Genomic DNA, 17,956 nt, shown 5'->3' with positions numbered 1-17,956 from the left:
CCGCTGAAGCCCAGCAGCTCATCGTCCCTCAGCACAGCAGTGCAAAGTCCCTCCTCCTGGTTCCTCAGGAGATGCCGAGCTCCAGAACTGGGTGTACTGGAGGCCTCATGGGTCCCTGCATCAGGTGTTCAGCACAGCGCGGGCACAGCTGGAGGTTCTTGGGGTTGTTCGGTGTCCAAATGGAGGTGTTGCTTTTTTCAGGTACGTGTCGGCCCTGACCACACCAGCACGCCTGTCGCCTGTCGACTTCCACTACTCGATGGCTGCACAAGTGCCCACCTTTGAGATCACCTCCCCTAACTCGGCGCATGCCGTCTCCCTGCCGCCGGCGGCCCCCATCAGCTTCCGCGTGGAGGAACAGCAGCCCCTCCTGCGGCGGTACCAGCTCCCCTTCCAGGACACGCAGAGGTACGACAGCTACTACCAAAGGAAGACCTACCTAAATGACAGCATGGGGAGCCTGCCCTCCAGCCCCTTCCGCATCACGGAGGACGACGAGTACGAGACGACGCAGGAGTACGTCACAGCGCTAGAGCAGCCAAAGAAAACAGCCAGCAGCAACAGGCGGTGGAAAAAATCCAAACTGAATGGGCACATCCCTCACAGAGCCAGAGCCGTCCGGGACTCCTTCTCCTTGAGCAGCGCCTCTTACAGCGAGTCTGACGAGGAGCTGGTGGCCGAGAGCACCCCATTCCTAAGCACTCAGAACAATGAGGCGGCGCACACAGAGTCGCCCCCGCTCCATCGGCCAGGCGACAGCCGGACTCACTACTCCTGCAGCAGACACAGCGCTCACGGGGAGAGCGGGCGCAGCAGCCTGGCACACACGACGCCCAAACCGGACCCAGATCCTCTCTAGGCGCCTCCCAGACTCACGCGCCCGCAGACGTAACCTGCATGGAGGAGGCTGAGGAGGGAGACAAGACAAAACAAAACAAAAATAAATATTTTTATTTTATATAAAAGAGGGAAAAATATAACAAATAAAATGTTTTATTTTCATTTTAGCAAAGTTGTCTTATAATAGCTAACGACAATGACTTTTTTATAGGGAATCTCTATTTATATGTAATGTCTTGATTTACAGCTTCCGAGAAAAAAAAAGTAAAAAAAAAAAAAAAAGAAGAAAAGAAAACAAACAATAAAGTTAAAAAAAAAGTGGGCCAATTTTTGACTACTTAAAAATAGAAAACAAAACTATCGTGGTGCCTTTTGCTGTATGCTAGTGCTGGGATTCATGCCGAGGATTCTGTTTCAGTAGCATTTTTAAGATCATAGATTTTTGTTTGGGAGACAACCTGTCACAAGGGCCCTCTTCCGTTGGAAGAAAACAGCCTCGTCACTTTGCCCTGTACCCTGCTATTAATGATCTTATTCTTTAAGGTATCGTTTAAACACACATCAAGAACATGAGTGGGAGCATTTCCATTATCATGTCTAATGGGGATCTGTCTTGCCCTGTAAAATACTTGTATTTCTGCTTAAATCAGGAGAAAAAGAAACCCAATAGCATCGTACTGAAATGCAGAAATAATGTTTCTTTTGCCACACAGGTAGGAAGAGAAAATGAAATCGCGCAGCAGCAGCCCTTACAATATAGCTCTCAACCTTTGGCCATTTCACCTGTGGGTCTGAAGTTGGGTTGGCACAGGTTTGTAGTCAAACAAGGCAGACACCCATATGAACGTGGCGAAATAATACCCCGTTACGTACGGTTGAATCCAGTTCACTGAAGCCAGCCCTGGCAGGCAGATGGCACTGCGCGGTGGGCCCAGCCCAGTCTCCATTCAGCTGCGGTGCCCTGTGGCTGCGGTGCCATACTGGTGCCGTGCTGGCCGCGGCGTCCCCTTGATGGAGTGGTGTTGCTGTGGTGCGGTGTTGGCCGTGGTGCTGCGTGCCGTGGTGCCGTAGGGCTGCCGGGGCTGTGTTGTCCTGCGTGCCATGCTCGGCCACGGTTCAGGCGGTTCCGGAGGACGCCCAGAGGGCAGCCCCGGGGCGCAGCACGGCCACGGCTTGCCCTGGATGCCGTGCCAGGCAGCTGCTGGCCATGCTGCCCTGGGGTTTGGCAGGAGCCCAAGCGCTTTTGGCTCCGCTTGTTGCCCCTGCATTGGCTGGGAAGGGCCGTGCGTGGGGCAGCCCAGCGAGCGGATTCTTCTGTACCGCCGTGCCGTATATTGTAAAGAAAGACAGTTGTTACCGTCACATCTTGCCATCGATGATGGACGTCATGATTCCGAACTCGGAGCAGCTCTGGCCATTGGCTCTGTGGCGCAAAGAGACAGTCCTGCGTGTCCAGGCGGCAGAGCATCCCCTGTGGAAGTGCCCCTCTCTCCTCAGTTCTCTGCAGCAAACCTGTTTACATTGTAGCCTGACTTTTTTCTTTTTGTATTTTTACTTCTGCATGTCCTTTGCATTTCAGATACTGTAGATTGGATGCATGGTGAAGCTGTGACTGAGAAGATAATACAACAATTGACAGTGTATTTCATTTAACTTTTAGCAATAAAGTAACTAAACCCTCTATTCCTCACCCATGATGGGGTCAGATAGAAAACTCTGCTAATTTGTCATAAGATGATTGTCAAAGTTTGCTCTGGATTGTCTGAATGTCAGAACTCTCGACTGTTTAACACTTGAACATTTTTTATATTATAAATAAAATAAGAAATAACAAGCTGTGGGCTGCATTAATCTCAGGCAATTTGGGGGGCAAATGGGGAGCTGTGACACGTGGCATACACAAAATCAGACTGGTTGAGGTTGGAAGAGACTTCTGGAGGTCATCTGGTCCAACTCCCCTGCTCAACCAGCTCACCCAGAGCCAGTTGCCCAGGACTGTGCCCAGTCAGGTTTTGAATACCTCCAGGGATGGCGACACCACAACTTCTTTGAGCAACCTCTGCCAGTGCAAAAAAGTGTCTTCTTGTGTTCAGACTGAATTTCCTATTTTTTAATTTGTGCACATTGCCTCTTGTCCTGTCACTGGGCACTACTGAGAAGAGTCTGGCTCCCTCTTCTTCATTGCCTCCCATCAGGTATTTATACACATGGATAAAGTCCCCCTGAGCCTTCTCTTCCCCAGGCTGAACAGTCCCAGCTCTCTCAGCCTCTCCTCATGTGAGAGATGCTTTGGTCCTGTAAACATCTTTCTGCCTTTGGACGCCCAGAGGTGGCTGTTTTTCTACCTGGCATGGACACTTGACCTTCACGGCAGGGCTCAGGAGTGGGGGCTCACTGAGGTGAGTGGATGCTACCCACATGTCTCCTGGGGGGATGCCATTTCTTCTCCACCTGGAGACTGGGAGATCCCCCTTCATCCCACCTGCGGAAGCTTTCTGTTGTGCCAAGAAAGGCCAAGATGCAAGCCACATACTTCACATTCTGGCACCAATTTCAGTGACTTTTGCAGTAGAGTGGAGATGTGTTGGGTCCAATTCTGCAAGTGCTGTGCCACCATGCAACATCTGCCTACCCACAAAACAGGTCCCTTCTTCAGCTCTTCCATGGCAAGTCTGTGTCTCTGGCTAGCCCCCATGTAGGGGAATCACAGAGAATATGGCGTATTCACAGGAAGCGCAGTTCCTCAGGTTGGACCTGTGGCTCAGTCCAGCTCAGACCACACTCCCTTGTTCCTGCTCAGTGAGATGAACAGGTGCCCAAAAGTCCCAGCTGAACTCACCTAGTAGGAGAGGGACCTGCTACACACTGGTCTGAGTCAACACCATAGGAGTGCAAAGAGCCATGAGAGAAGTCCCTGGTCCTCACAATGATGCCCATGCTGAAGGCCAGGCTAAGCACACCCACAGCCTGGGCTCCTTCTGCTCCAACACCCCCAGGATGCCCATTGCCTTGGAGCTGGCCTGACTGGGTCACAGGCCACCCTTAACATCCATTGCACGTGCTGTGGGAACTCCAGCCAGAGAGGGCTCAGCACTTCACCCTGAATAAAGGCATCTCAACACTGATTTCCCAGAAGGTTAAAGGCTAAAGGATCCTGTCCTCCTGCCACGGGGCCCATGTGACCCAACAGCAATGTGTAAAGGAGGTCTTAGATGTCTAGGACTAGGGATAAAGGCAGTAGGGTCAAGTGCTGATTTGGGTGACATTTGCCATGTAACCTTTGGACACATCGTGTCCCACTTCTGCACAGCCCCAAGCCTTGCTGGATGAAAGCAGCAGTACCGTGCAGCTCGCCACTCTCCTGCTACTCTTGGGACAGGCTGCGACTCCCCATTGCCTTTGGTCCCCCAACTTATCTCTTCCAGGAGCTCCTGGAGTGTGGTGAGATGGACAGGAATGGGTAGGAAGCACCTGACCCCCTGGAAGGGACACACGTGGGAGGTCACAGAGGGTGAGGATTCTTGGGGAAACCAGCCACATAGACGAGAGATGGGGGGCCTTTGGATTCCCAAAACAACCCCATCTCCCTGCCTGTCTGTCCTCAGCATCTGTGAGCTGGTGAGCTCTGTTCATGGAGAAGTCCACCCAAGGCTGGGACAGCAGCATCTGCATTACAAGGCGGCTGCAGCTCTTGGGCCTCCTGCTGCTGCGTTCTGGGCTGGGGTGCAGAGCAATGGTGCGGCCAAACCTTGGGGTGTGCTCGGGGTGTGCAGCTGTTTCACACCAGGCATTAGCATTGCAGTCTGCTCTCTGGGTCCCTCAGAAAGGAGCTGCAGGTTTGCCGAGTGCTGCCCTGTGCAGGGGGATGTTTTACTGCTCCATGGTTTGCACGGAACTGTGATGCTCTGTATCTGCTGAGACACCGCTAGCTCTGAGCTGTGGCAGCCTCATGATTTCTTGTGGTGATTTCTTGTTCAACATGCCCCTTGATTCCCATAATTGTGTTCTATATTTGGAGGCAGTTACACTACTTCAATTTTCTCTCCAACTGCCTCTGAAGGAAGCCTATATCTCTCTCCTTTTTCCCTGTCTGGTTTATTTTTAGACCCCTCATTTCCAGCCATGTGTATTCCTAGGGTTTGGCTGTAAATATTTTATAGCAATTTTCACAGGTGGGGGGAGCCACCAAAGCATCCTGCCAGCTCTGCTCCGCATGTATGATGCCTTTGCTGCCCTTCCCAGAGGGGAGGGAATTGGTCCGCTGACACAGATGGGGTGATGCAAGCAGGAGAGGAGCAGGATCCTGGCTTTGGGATTGCAAAGCCTCCACCCCCCAAAAAGTCTCTCTAGAATGAATGTGGTGTCACGTTGTGTCCAGAAGAAGGGACCTGGCAGGAAGGCCAGGCTGTACCAGCACTGTCAGGGGATGCTGCCTGAGACCCCGAGCAGCCATGCTGCCTGCTGGAGGGCCTGGCACCAACTGGGGATGTGCCAGAAAGTACGTTTGGGTACCTCCAGGAGGAGAAAAAGCTGTGGCTGTTTAATTCCACTGAGATGCTGCTCTTCTCTCTTAGTGGTGGGTGGCTGAGTCCTTCGTCTCCAGGCAGGGAAAGAGGAATTAAAAAAGCATTTTCCTCCTGGTCACAAGCTGAGGCTGTGGGTTGGTCAAACAAGGCATTTTGGGTCTTCTCAGTGCCCTCTTGTAGGTAAAATGCTCACCACATCTGCACATGCATATGCACCCGGATCACTACTTGCACATCAGGGCAAACTGCTGGTTGTCAATAAGCACAAGTTTAACACTCTTAGCTGTCTTGCCAAGGGCTGTTTAATGCTGGATGCTACCTCATTCCACATCCATTGGGTGGTGAGCCTCATGGCTCTGAGGCCCTTTCCTGGTGCTCAGAGGAGACTTTCAAGATCCTGCTTTTCCCTGCAACTTACTCCCAACCGAGGATGGCAGACTGGCACCTTCAACATGGGGGACTGAGCTGCTCTTGGTGGCTTCCTCAAACACATCACAGATGTCACTGCCTGCTGGAGGGGATGGTCAGAAAGGACAGGCTGAGGTACATAATATTACCTGGGATTTTGGAGAGCAAGAGTCGGGCCTGGCTTTCCCCCAGGCTTCCCTTCTGTGAGTCTGGGCACCAGACGCTTCATGTGAGTAACATCATCTTGGAGGTCTTCAGTGCAAGGGATATCTGTACAGTACCTGGCACAGCAAAGCACAGGATGCCTTGGAGAAACAGCCATGACACTCAATGTAGCCATGGGCTCCTCTGGGAACAGGTCCCAGAATATGTCCAACCACCAATGCAGATGTTGGTATCTTTCTTCTCCCATAAACCTCCAGGGTGCATGTGGACAGACAGACCTGGGATGCACTAGACCGAGGGAAGAGTTACCTGGATGTGTTCCCAAAGCAGCCCATCTGTCCACAGCTGCCCCACGGGTGAGGCAACCACCCAAAGCATGGGCAGGCCAGTGCTTTCAGCACCCAGGAGGATGGGTGGGCTGGTACCCCACTCATGGAAAGGCATTGCAATTTTCTGGTGCTGTCTGTCCATAGGAACCTGGCTTTCATGCAGCAGGTGCTGATGGACATCTGTGTCAGCCTGGCCATCTAGTGCCATGAAGTCTGGGACCAGTCCAGCACATGGTGGAACTGTACTTCAGACCAATTCTCTTTACCAACAGATTCAGCTTTATTGTTATTCTTTTTTACATGATCCTTAGTGCATCATTTCAAATGAACTATCAAACTGTACAAAGAAACAGATAAAAGAAGAGGTGACAAAGTTGGGCAGAGGTTTTTAGTGTCATGAACCATCATGGAAAACAGTAGTCCATAGGCTGTCAAATGCTGAAGGTCCAAATAAATCTTATTTTCTTTGTTTAAAAAATGCTGCAAAATATAAACAATAAATGACTGTAATTAGCAGCTACAAGATCCTTCAAAACTGGAACTTGATTACTGTGAATGCATCTAGCGGAAAGAAAAGCAATTTGAGATAAAGGACCAAACCAAACAGTGAAATAAATAAATAAAGTGTGGGAGGACAGTCATGGCATTGAAATGCAGAGGAATCACTTCTAGCACAACAGTAAATCATTGGACCACAGACAGCAGAAAGGAACAGAAACACAATTCCCCGCTTAAAAGAGTATAGCATGTGCATTGCAAAATGGAGGAAGTACAACATTGATGGGCAGGTGGAATTGCTCCTGCACACAAAGGTTCAGCTGGATCTGAAGCACGGCTCCAGTTGCGCCTCAAAGCCAAAGTGGCAGACACCATGGATGCTAAATAAGCAGCCACTTGGCCAGTTTGTCTGAACAAGCAGGTACAGGAGAGTGATGTTTCACAGCAAAGCCAGGTGGGCTTTCCATTTGAATAAAAAAAGGAGGAACAAAAAAAAGATACATAAGCTACTGCAATTTTTAAAACATCCTGGTGGGCTGGTCAGACCCTCCATGGTCCCTAGTGTCTTCCCCAGGCAGCTTGCCTTCACTTGCACACTGAGGTTAAAAACCTACATTAAAGTTTCCTTATATATATATATATTTATTTATATATATTCATATGTATATATATATATAAAAAAAGGATAAGGTGACAGAGGGCACTTCAGGCCTCTCCTGCCATGGGCAGATGACATTCCCACATGCTGTGCTGAAGACGTCTCTCGTTCGGTTGGTGACTAGCTCGTGACACCCATCCTATCGCGATGTGCTGAACGGTGCTCCTCTTGGGGGAGGGACATGCTCCCTGCCACTCTGTGCCCTTCTCTGGGAGTGCTGGTGGTGCCACAGATGTCATCTTGGCTGAGTTTCCTGCACTGCCAGGAACTGTGGACATGAACCGGTGGGGACTCCAGGAAGAGAAGGAGGAGGAGAGAGAGGGCTAGTGGAGAAAAGAGCACCCTGGCCCTTGGAGAACCAGCATATCCCTTTGTTGTACAGGCTGCGGTAGGAGGGAAAGAAAAGCCACTGGTGCTGTTGGGGATGAAGAAGAGATGGCATGTCTATGATGCTGAAATGCCAGAGCGTTGCCAGAGAGTGTCAACTAAAGCTTCTTTGATTTCTTTCACTAGAGCAATCACCATGTTGTACACGTCTATGGTTTTGCTCATGTAATTTCCTAGGTAAAATTGTGCTCATCGATCTAGTCCAGGAGCGCAAAGCATCGCCGGTTCATCCCCGCTGTGCACGCATTCCTTGTTAAGTGTTCTGCTCTAAAATGTCCTTTTCCACCTTACAGCTGATGGACATGTGCCCTTGGCTCAAGGAAGGGCTTGAATGTGTCTTCCGCAAAGCAATGTCATCAGCTTCCACCTTGAAGAAACTGGTTTCAATTCTCTCTAGGTCATCTGTCCCGACTTTTATCTTCATGCACAGCAGGTTGATGTATGTCTCATAGCGGCTCTTCTGCAGGGAAAGAGGGAACAGAGAGCCTGGGAACAGGGACAGGCCATGGCATGCACGGAAAGCAGAGGCAATGCATCTGCATACTGCAGGAAAACCCATCCTATATTGTCAGGATCCCACTAATCACACCCAACAAATACTGTTTAACCACAGCACAATGCCTGGTCTACACAAAGCCTGCAAAGACTTATCAACCCATCATTGAAAGGGCTGAGGAGAAAGGGCAGGGTTGTGCAACACTCTCCAGTTGCTGTTATGGATCTTGAGTGCCACTCTGATTGTATAAGGCAGATACTGGAGGTGAAACCAGACCAACAGATCTGCTCTTTCCTGACTTAGGAGTTCCCCTCGATTGATTCGAATACTTCTGCTTGCCATTGTTTCCATCCAGTGATTCACTTGTTATTGCTGAGTCGAGCCCCCATTGCTCCTCACAGAGCACAGCATAAAGGGAGGCATCTTCTCTCTGCCTGGCACCTTTATTCCAAGGCTACATGGGACCTCTTTTTATGGACTTGGGTAATACTCATCCTTTCCCCTAACATGTCAGAGGCAGGCAGCCTATACTCACTTCTTTGTCAGCACAGAGAAACAAGCATTTCTAGAGCACATCTCATAAGACAGATGAGATGAATTATGCTCTGGAAGTGCCAACTTCTCCTTGCAGACTGAAAAGGCAGCCTAAAGAAAATGCTCAGATGGAGACTTCTCTGCAGGCATCCCAAACAAGATGTCTGGAAAACAGGAGGCAGCAGCAAGCAACTATTTGAAGGGTTGGTACAAAGGCAAGGGAACCAGCAGCCAGAAACTGTGGCTTTGGAGAGTCAGGCTGGGTGTTACACAAAAGGGTGGTGCAGCCCTGGTATGCAGAAGGAGGTGGGACATTTCCATCCTTGGAGATTTCTGACTCTGACACAAAATAACACACTCAGTCTGGGCTAATAGTGGGAATAATCCAAGCTCCTGCTGGAAGCAGGAGTAGAGGCCTCCAGCAGTCCCTTCCCACTGACACCTATGTGGCAGGAATCACACCTTCTGCTCAACTCTCACTGGAACAAAATATCCAATTTCTCCCACAACTAAATGCTTCTTAGACTTTGCAGAGAGTTTAAACTTAGCTACATGCATCCTCAAAGAGTCTGTAATCACCTGTAATGCTGGTTTTGGCTTTATTTACAGAAAAGGTTCCAGCAAAACAAGATTAATTCTCCCACGGATTCCTTCAGCTTTTTATTAATGTTGCTGAAAAAGACTGATGCACACCAAGAACTGAACCACTTCCTTACTTAGGACCTGAGGAAATGTCAAGTTTCAGCACAGTAAAGGAAGATTTTATTTCTCTCATCAGTTTTCCCCTCCTCTGGTTAGAAATCACAGAGGCGAGGAAACGTCTGTTATTTCTTTTTTTAGCTTCAGTGCAAAACAGTGAGGCTTGCTGCCGCCCCAAGACACCCATCCAGCTTGTGAACCCTCTTCCTTCTCTCTCCTTTCACACTCTCCCAGGCTCACAGCATCCACTCTGGAGTTCTTAGTTCTCCTCAATCAACCAAGGTATCATTTATCACAGAAAAGATGAAAGTTCCTTTACCTCAAATATTAGGTAATGTTCTTTGAGCCTGTATTCCTCAGCCTCTTTTGACTTGAGGCTCTTCTCTACAGGATGTAATTTATGCTCTGCTAATTCGTCTGCAATCTGCTTCATTTTATTTTCATGAGACCTCAGCTGTTCCTCCTGCCGAGAGAAGCGTGTCAGGTATTAAAACGTAGGAGTGCAACACCCAAGTGCACCGCCTATCTGTTGATCTGGGATCTGCCTCCGCAAAGATGTAAGTTTAGCTACTGTACTGGAGACGAAGGTGTGCAGTACATTTGCAAATTCATCTGATAAAGAGCAGATGAACAACAGGTATTTGAGTAAGATTAAAACCCATGTATTGCAAGTGCCAAGAGTGGATTTCTCTGGCACCTGGGCTTCTTTAGCACCATAAACACGAAATGCTCTGCATCCTTTAACAACCAGGCAGAACCAGAAGTGTCCCAAGAGCTGCTCATCCTGCTCTTTTTTTGAGGTAAAAGTACCCTCCTCACCTGGGCTCTGAGAAAGGTGACATCTGGCCACATCTGGTTCAGCAGATAGGAGCTGTATCTCTGCCCTGACATTTCAGGCTGTCCTCCCCTTTGCTGGGGGCCAGTAGCAATGCGTCCCTACTTTCTGGAAGTGCTAAGGCATGTTGGGCTTTCCCTGGACAGTGCAAACAAAAGCTACTCTTTGGGTGGCAGCTGCCCATTGCTCTTGGTTAACTGAGCCTTAGGCAGCCATGGACTGGTGCACTGTGCCCCCTTGCTTCCAGAAAACCTTCCCCACCGAGACTCAGACTCCCCCTTTGTCTGTGGCTTTTCGGCTTGAGAAACAACAGGGTGCCACTTCTGAGTGCCAGATTATAAAATAAACCAGGGCTGTTCCCAGCTGTTGCGCTCAGTAGCACCAGCTGTATTAACTCCAGCAACAGAAAGGTGCTGGGGTGTGATGAGCAAAGAGCAATAAGCAAGCCAGAATCAACAGCCATACAGGCAGGTATGTGTGCATAAGGTTGTTTTATAGCCATTGCAAAGGAAGCATTGGCCAGACAATCATCCCACGGTCTGTCCAAGTTGCCCACTCCACTCCCCTGTTCCTGCCCTGAGCACCTGAATATGTCTATCAGGCAGGAGCTGGGGGAGCTGCAGATGGGCTCAGCCTGAGCTGCATGCTGAAGGGGTGGCTGAGTGCTGGGCACCCCTCCATCTCTCCTTCTCTCACATGTTACCTGGCACAGCTTGGTCATGGACGAGGGCAGGAGCGGGCGGCAGAACTTCTTCATGGAGCAGATTGCAGCTGGGAAGGCTGGGGCAGAGAAAATGGCAGCAACAAGGTTGATTCGCAGGATCCAGGAGAGCATTTCTTCCTTACTTCTGTTATGGAGGAAGGGAGAAGAGAGAGGATGTCTGTAAATGCTCCTGACCCAGGACCAGCCAGCTCAGAACAGCCCTGGAGCCACCCGCTCTCAGGAGACCCATCAGTGGCCTTGCTTTGAAGCCATTTCTGTGCCACCCTGACTTGTGAACAGAGGAAAACACTGGCCTAATTGGCTCCTTTACAGTGCCCTAATGATTTCAAGGCTGTTGTCTGCCTCTTGAAGCCCTGGTAGTCCTGCCTTCCTCATCAGCTCTGACTGCATTCCCTGAGGAGCTGGGGAGAGGTGGCATGGTGAAAAGGGCCAAGGATATCCTGCTCTTTGGAGAGTGGGAGGCAAACAACAGAGGTCCCACAGAGCAGGGTGGATCCCTCATTTTTGTCATTCATGGGACACTGCCCAGGGTCCCTCATCAGATCTGTTCAGGCACTGCTTCCCCCAGCTTTCAAGTGGGCTTTCACTGCACAAATTCAGATGTCAGGCTTTAGCTTGATGTTAGTACCTCAGCCCAACTTACAGACAATGTCACCTATCTCAGCAGGAAACAAGGAAAACATCAGACAGAAGATGACTCTTGGTGATGACACATGACACTTACTAGCAGAGCAACTTTCCTCTGCAATGGACTAAGGAAGAAAGAAGATCTAGCCTGGCTGGGGAGACTTCTTTAATGAGCTTTAGACAGTTTCGCCATCAAAAGCTGACAAGCGGAACATCAGCTCCACATAGATTTTTTGTCTTCCACAGACTGACAATAGAAGTTAGTAAGGTGAGCTCTTTACTCAGCCCTTTACATTCCAGCCCACCTTGGTGACAGATGAGAAAGGACCTCCAGGACTGACACACAGCTACCAAGAGTGACAGGTAGAAACTGACCCCGTGACCAAGTCCTTTGCACAGCCCTACAGACCTCACCCTTAACCCTCCTGCTCAGCACCTTCCTTCCCCCCAGATTTTTCCCCTAATGTGTGTGTTGATCTGGCCAGGTTGGAGGGAGTCTGGTGGTGGCTGGAGGCCAGGCTGCTGGTCCAGGGTCTGCAGGAAGAGCTGGTACTTACGGGGCCTGAAAGAGGAAGACTCTCCAGTCAGCTGTCTTCAGCTTGAGCACATTGGACTTCTTGCTGTAGTCAGAGGCTTTCGTGGCTAAGGCGTGGTGCACACGGATGGCATTTTTCAGATCCACTTCAGAGAGGTCTTTGTCAGGTTTATATTCATCCTGTGAAGAGGAACGTTAATTGGATAATGACAACACTAACATTTGCGGGCTACTTTAATGAACCTGCCTTTGTCTCTGTGCTATAATCACAGAGTGCTGAGACCAGGAAAAGCACTGCTTTGTACAGTAAATGCTAGGAGCTGATAATGATAATAATTAACATCTGGCAACTTCTTCCATCATTAAGTTCACTGGGAAGATGTGAAGAAGGAGATGAAAGTTTTAAATGTCATTATCAATAGTTATCTCTAACACGGCACAAGCCTGGGGCTTTGGGGGAAGGCACAAGACAGGGCCAGGTTTGCAGAACTTCACCCAGAGCACAGAGCTCAAGCCGGGATGCAACTCCCAGTCATTGGCAGGTATTAGCGAGCGCCTGCTGCAGCTTTGTGTGATGGAGGATCTGGGCTCAGGTTTTGCACCGTCTCGGGCAGCCCTGGAACAGCAGCATTCCTGCACCCAGTACATCTCTGTGCAGGTGTGGGTCTAGCTGGGCAGTTGTCAGACTGAGCGTGGCCCATCTGAACCATGCTTGGTCTCTCATTAGTATGTTTGCCCCTTTGGCATGGTCTCTCATGTAATTCATTAGACTGGCACTTGCAAATTGCAGCAGCATTCCCTGTATTCCTGCTTTAGTTTCTCCAATGAAGGACAATTTCACACAAGTAGGGAATGTAGCAATAACTATATATGTATATTTTTTATAAACAGATAGAAAATGCCAAACATGGGATTCTAAAAGGATGATCTTGGCACAGCACTTGTTAGGAAAAAAAGGAATTCAATCAATCCTGTGTTTACCCTTTGCTTTCCCAGTGACTGAGCTCCCAGCCAGTTAAAGTGATACCCTCCCTCCCACTCTGCACCCTTGCCAGCTCAACAGCTGGTCCAGCCGGGTGGTAGGATGGAAGGATGGACAGATGGATGGATGCATGCACACACAGATAGGTGGATATAAGAAAACCTGGCCCTGGCTAAAACAAACCACCACCCCACCACCCCGACCGTGTTAGACACCATGTCAAGACAGGGTGTCCCTGGAAGGGCCTCCCTTGCCCTGCTGATTACAGTGCAAACCTACAGGACTAATTTGCCCTTATGTTTTGATTTCCTTGACTGTCCTTGGCTGTCAGCACAGGGGCAGCTCTGTCCAATGGTGGTGGTCTATGTCTCCCAGCCCTTCCTTAGCTTTTAAGCTAGAGCTTAGTCTGTTGTGCAAATTTGCAAAAAGATGTTTTTTTCCTCTGTCCTGGTGGTACAAATCCAGCCATTCAGGGAAAAGCCATGCTACAGTCTCCTGGTTGCTAACCCTGGTCAGTAAGGCTATTCTCTGGTGTAGGGTCAGAAAGGTCTCCCCTCTGCTGCTCTTCAGAGCCCATGGGCCAGCACTCCCCAGCCCATAGATGTGGGTCACCCAGACCCTTGCTCCTGATGGGAAATAAGCTGCTGAAGTGTTTCCTTCCCTCCTTTTTTGAAGCAGTCATCCCATCTGGGAGAGTTGTTGCCATACTGTGTTCACCAGCATGTGATACTTGGCCTTGTGCAAAAGAAATGCCATTCGCCCCAGAGCCCAGAAATGTCTGGCATGGGCTTCTGGCTCATGCAACTTCCTTCTTAAGGGTGAACCCCAGAGAAAAGCCCTGGTTTTCCAGGAGAGGAAGGGGTGGGTGCTGCAGGCACTCTGCATTCAGGATGACATTCAGATGGGCTATGCCACAGGGCAGTATAGATGACCTTTCCACAGTGGGGATTTCAGTAGGCAGAGGAGTGGGATATTAGCCTTTTAACAAAGAAAAACACATGCTTTGCCTTATGAGGACCTAATATGTTACCCCACTTGGAGAGAAATAGTTGCTTGAGGAAGACATTGCCACTCAGGCGTCATACACTGTAGAGACTTCCAACTCTGGATGTTTTTCAAGGCTGAAGCTCTTTGGATCTGAATAGATCTGGCTGTGATGCCCACGATCTCTTATTTCAAGATAAGTTTTCTGAAAATACTGTGCAAATAGCTAGGCTTAATGGCACGTGACAAGGAGAAACTGCCATGGTTGCAAACCGGTTTGATTAATGCAGATCTTCGCCTAGAATGGTATCATCGTGTATTGCCTCTACTGATTTCAGGCTCACAGGCATCAATGTAGCTGTAAGGAAAAGCCAAATCTTCTTTTTCTAACACTGGGCTCAGTAAATCAGCATAAGGTTCAATCAAACAGGTTCTCTCTACCTTCTGCCTCCCTGCTGGTGGAAACAGGCTGTGTTTGCAGGAGTGCATGGTGCTGGAGGCTCACTTCTGCATGGGCTGGCTCTACCAGGAAGTTCATTTTAATGCCTGTGCTGCAGCAGTCATGATGATATGTACTGCTGCCAATACTGGGACATCTCTAGGTGCTCTTAAACAGGCAGCCTCCACAAACAGCTCCAAGGCTGCATGATGCCACACACACATGGCTGGAGCTGTCACAGTGCCCAGCACTTACACCGTAATGTAGGCTACACTGCATAGCCTTCCCCTGGAGAATAATCCCATTGCCCTTCAGCAAAGCATGTCAGCTCTGCTATAAAGCTTCCAGCAGCTTCTCTACATTTTGCCTCACTCCCTTTCTGAGCTTTGATGTAAGTTTAAGTGTGTGCATAAACTGCTGCTGAGGAAGAGATGTGCCCAAAAACATAATAGTAACACAGATGCTTTCAGTGAAGGAATTCTGGTTTAAATCTCAATGAAACTCATTTATACTAAAACAAAAGCAGTATCATATTTGGAGGAACTTCAGGCAGTGGTTAGTCCATGCTATAGTACTGCTAACCTCACTCTCACTTTTTTCATGGTGTTATCCTGCCATACATTTCCTTGCAAAGGGGTTAATTTGGTATCACAGGGCTGTTGAATTTTTGTCTTATGTGTCCTGCACTGTTCACACAGGTACTTGTCACTGGGAAATGGGTAATGTATGCTATACCACACCCTTCCAGTTACACTTAGCCCCCAGCCCTAGAATGGTGACATGTTCATTTTTCCCTCGATTCTCCAGGTGTAGGATGGTGGGGGTCAGCAATTTTCAGGGTCTGTTTTGGGGCTATCTTCTACAGGGATTGAGCCCAAGTGTCGATGTTTTGTTTCGGAATCCCTCTAAATTAATTTAATTCACTTTCAGTTTTTAACGTTGATGGTATAGACAGACTCTCCGTTCATGTGCCTCTCCTCCCTGCACAAAGGCTCTGCTTAAACATGCACAACCACCCCCTTGTCTGGGCTTAGTTTCTGCCATGGCAGTGCTCCGTGGTGTCTTTGGTTCTCTCTTCTGATGCCAGCTCTCCCCTACTGCCCACTTCTGTGAGCAGGTGGTGGGAAATCCACAACTGAAATGAGGTCCCCAGCTCAAAGCTTGTTTTTTCAAGAAAAGGCATCGATCTCTTGGGCCTGCCTTCATAGGGCACCTGGATGGGGTGAGAGAGTCCAGTGTATTGGTCCTGCTGCCCTCTCCTCTGGACTCAGCACCAGCCCTGAGCAGTGATGTGAATATGGACATGGAGATACAGAGATTTCTCATGCTCTGGCTTGTGAGTGGGTTTTCCTCTTTTTCCTTTTCTTCAGCTCACATCTACCAGCCTAAAGAAACCATTTAATGAGGAAAAGTAACCACTGCGCCCTTTTCAGTCTGGTCATGAACTTGGCGCTCCAAGTAGCACTACCACAGCAAGGGCCTGCCTGCATGGCACAGCATCCATGGCTCAGGGCTGTGCTGAGAACTCCTCCATGGTTGGGGGCTGCAAGGGCAGACCCTGTGGGAAGACCTGCACCCTTTCCAGTACTTCCATATAAAAGCATTGCATGCTTTATAGCTCTCCATCATTCCTCTCAACACCCCTCTATGTGTGGTGATTAAGGGTTATTATCCCCATTTCACAGAGGTGAAGTAAGTTGCCAAAGGCCATGGAGTGAGTCAATGCCCAGTGCAGATTAGAGCGCAGGAGAGGTGTGCCCTGCTCCCAAACCTGCATTTCTTCCTCAAGACTGTGCTGCATCCCTTTAGGGGATCAAGCAATTGCTTCAGCAGACTATGCTAGAACACGCTAATCCAGCAATTAACACTGGCGAGTCAATGACATGTGACATCTCTACATCAGCAGGTTTATGGCTGCTGCCTGAATTGCTTCTAACAGACTGACTTCTACCTGTCCACCCACCTACCCATTCTTCTGCCTATCTTATGTCCACGTCTCTCTGTATCTGGCCATTCCTCCTTTCTACACACCTACCTCCCCAGGGCTTCCTTCCCACCTCCTTCCCTCACTCTCTCACTCTTATGTCTACTCAACTTGCTCCCCAAAATGAAATTGAGAAGAGTTTCCTATTAAACTTCGGGGAATTTCCTATTAAAGCCTAGATCCTTGGTTTGGTCTGAGCAAAAAACTGGAACAGGCTGAACCTGTGCTCCATGGCATCAGGTGAGCGTGGAAGCAGGTACTTTCTCCTCTATCTTCACATCAGAAAATCTTTTCCCAGTGATTTGTGCTCAAGCCAGCTTCTATCTTATGTTTATCTGCAGGCATCTTCCACTGAGAGCTTGGGAGGCTGCACACCATTTCCTTCCTGTATTGTGCAACTCTCTTGTTCTGCAAACCACCCCATAGGCAAGAAATTGCACTAAGAATCAACAGGGCAGATGGATGTTTATCCACTCTCTGTTGTGGTGCTGGGAATATTTGGAAGTGGCAGGGCAAGGACTTTGTCTTTGTGGTCTCATCCTTCTGTCCGGTCTCTGCAAGCCTGATGATTGACACTGTCTACAGCCAAGCCCAGCCCAAGGAATCCTCTGAAGAGGACCATATACAGTCTGGCAGCTGCTCATGACTAAGAAACCCCTCTTTGCCCAAATCCTTTGCCCAAGCATTCTTCAGGTTAATTTTTGTTGTTGTTCCAAATGCTACTTCCTTGGGGCACCCTTGGCAATTCCAGTCCCTCCTGCTAATTACACATCAGTCACGGCTGTTATTTATCAGACATTTTCATAACCTAGCCAAATCTTAGGTGTTTTTCTTCTTCAGTCCTTGTTTGTAAAGAAAGCCCTCAGTCTCTTAACCATTTGCTCCTGAAGGTCATCTAGACAAGAACATTGGCCTTCTAACTGCCACATCAATCTCATCCTCACTCTCTTTTTAAATTCTAAACACCTAGTAGTAACATAATGAACTATGGTAATATAACAGTCTGGCTGGTTACTGCTGCTAGCCTTGTACAGCAAAGAAAACCCAACCCCTCTGCCCCATCAGCAGCAACGACACTCAGTGTTGGCTTCATGGCTCCTTCTAGTGGTATCCAAGCAGTCAAGAAAATCTTCACTAATCTGGATTTTGGTCCAGCATGGGAAGAAAATTCTGTCCTGAAAGTGTATTTCATTCCAGATATATACCCCCTCAACAGACTCATCCCAAGAGACATGCCCTAGAAGTCTTTGGTGAAAAATTCATTTAGATCTAAATGGTTCCTGTGATTTTGATGAAATTGGGGTTT

General features: G+C 48.9%; 2 protein-coding genes across 2 annotated transcripts in view; one reads left to right on the top strand and one right to left on the bottom strand.

The window, feature by feature from the left end:
• Positions 1-1,964, top strand: part of NRG2 (neuregulin 2) — a 171,503-nt gene extending 169,539 nt beyond the window's left edge. The window contains exon 11 of the mRNA XM_075056737.1: positions 202-1,964. Within this exon, the coding sequence (XP_074912838.1) occupies positions 202-859 (658 nt within the window). The 3' untranslated portion in view covers positions 860-1,964. The remainder of the gene's footprint in view (positions 1-201) is intronic.
• A 4,577-nt stretch (positions 1,965-6,541) lies between these two features.
• The window catches only part of PSD2 (pleckstrin and Sec7 domain containing 2), a 46,207-nt gene continuing 34,792 nt past the window's right edge, over positions 6,542-17,956 (bottom strand). Inside the window, exons 11-14 of the mRNA XM_075056211.1 lie at positions 12,284-12,441; positions 11,079-11,223; positions 9,860-10,003; positions 6,542-8,271 (exon numbers count right to left, since the gene is read on the bottom strand). Of these exons, the coding sequence (XP_074912312.1) occupies positions 8,065-8,271; positions 9,860-10,003; positions 11,079-11,223; positions 12,284-12,441 (654 nt within the window). The 3' untranslated portion in view covers positions 6,542-8,064. The remainder of the gene's footprint in view (positions 8,272-9,859; positions 10,004-11,078; positions 11,224-12,283; positions 12,442-17,956) is intronic.

This window comes from Buteo buteo, chromosome 24 (genome assembly GCF_964188355.1).
Source record: "Buteo buteo chromosome 24, bButBut1.hap1.1, whole genome shotgun sequence".
In the NCBI taxonomy this organism is placed as follows: Eukaryota; Metazoa; Chordata; class Aves; order Accipitriformes; family Accipitridae; genus Buteo; species Buteo buteo.
Note: the sequence above shows the minus strand (reverse complement) of the source record. Positions and strands in the feature narration are given on the sequence as shown.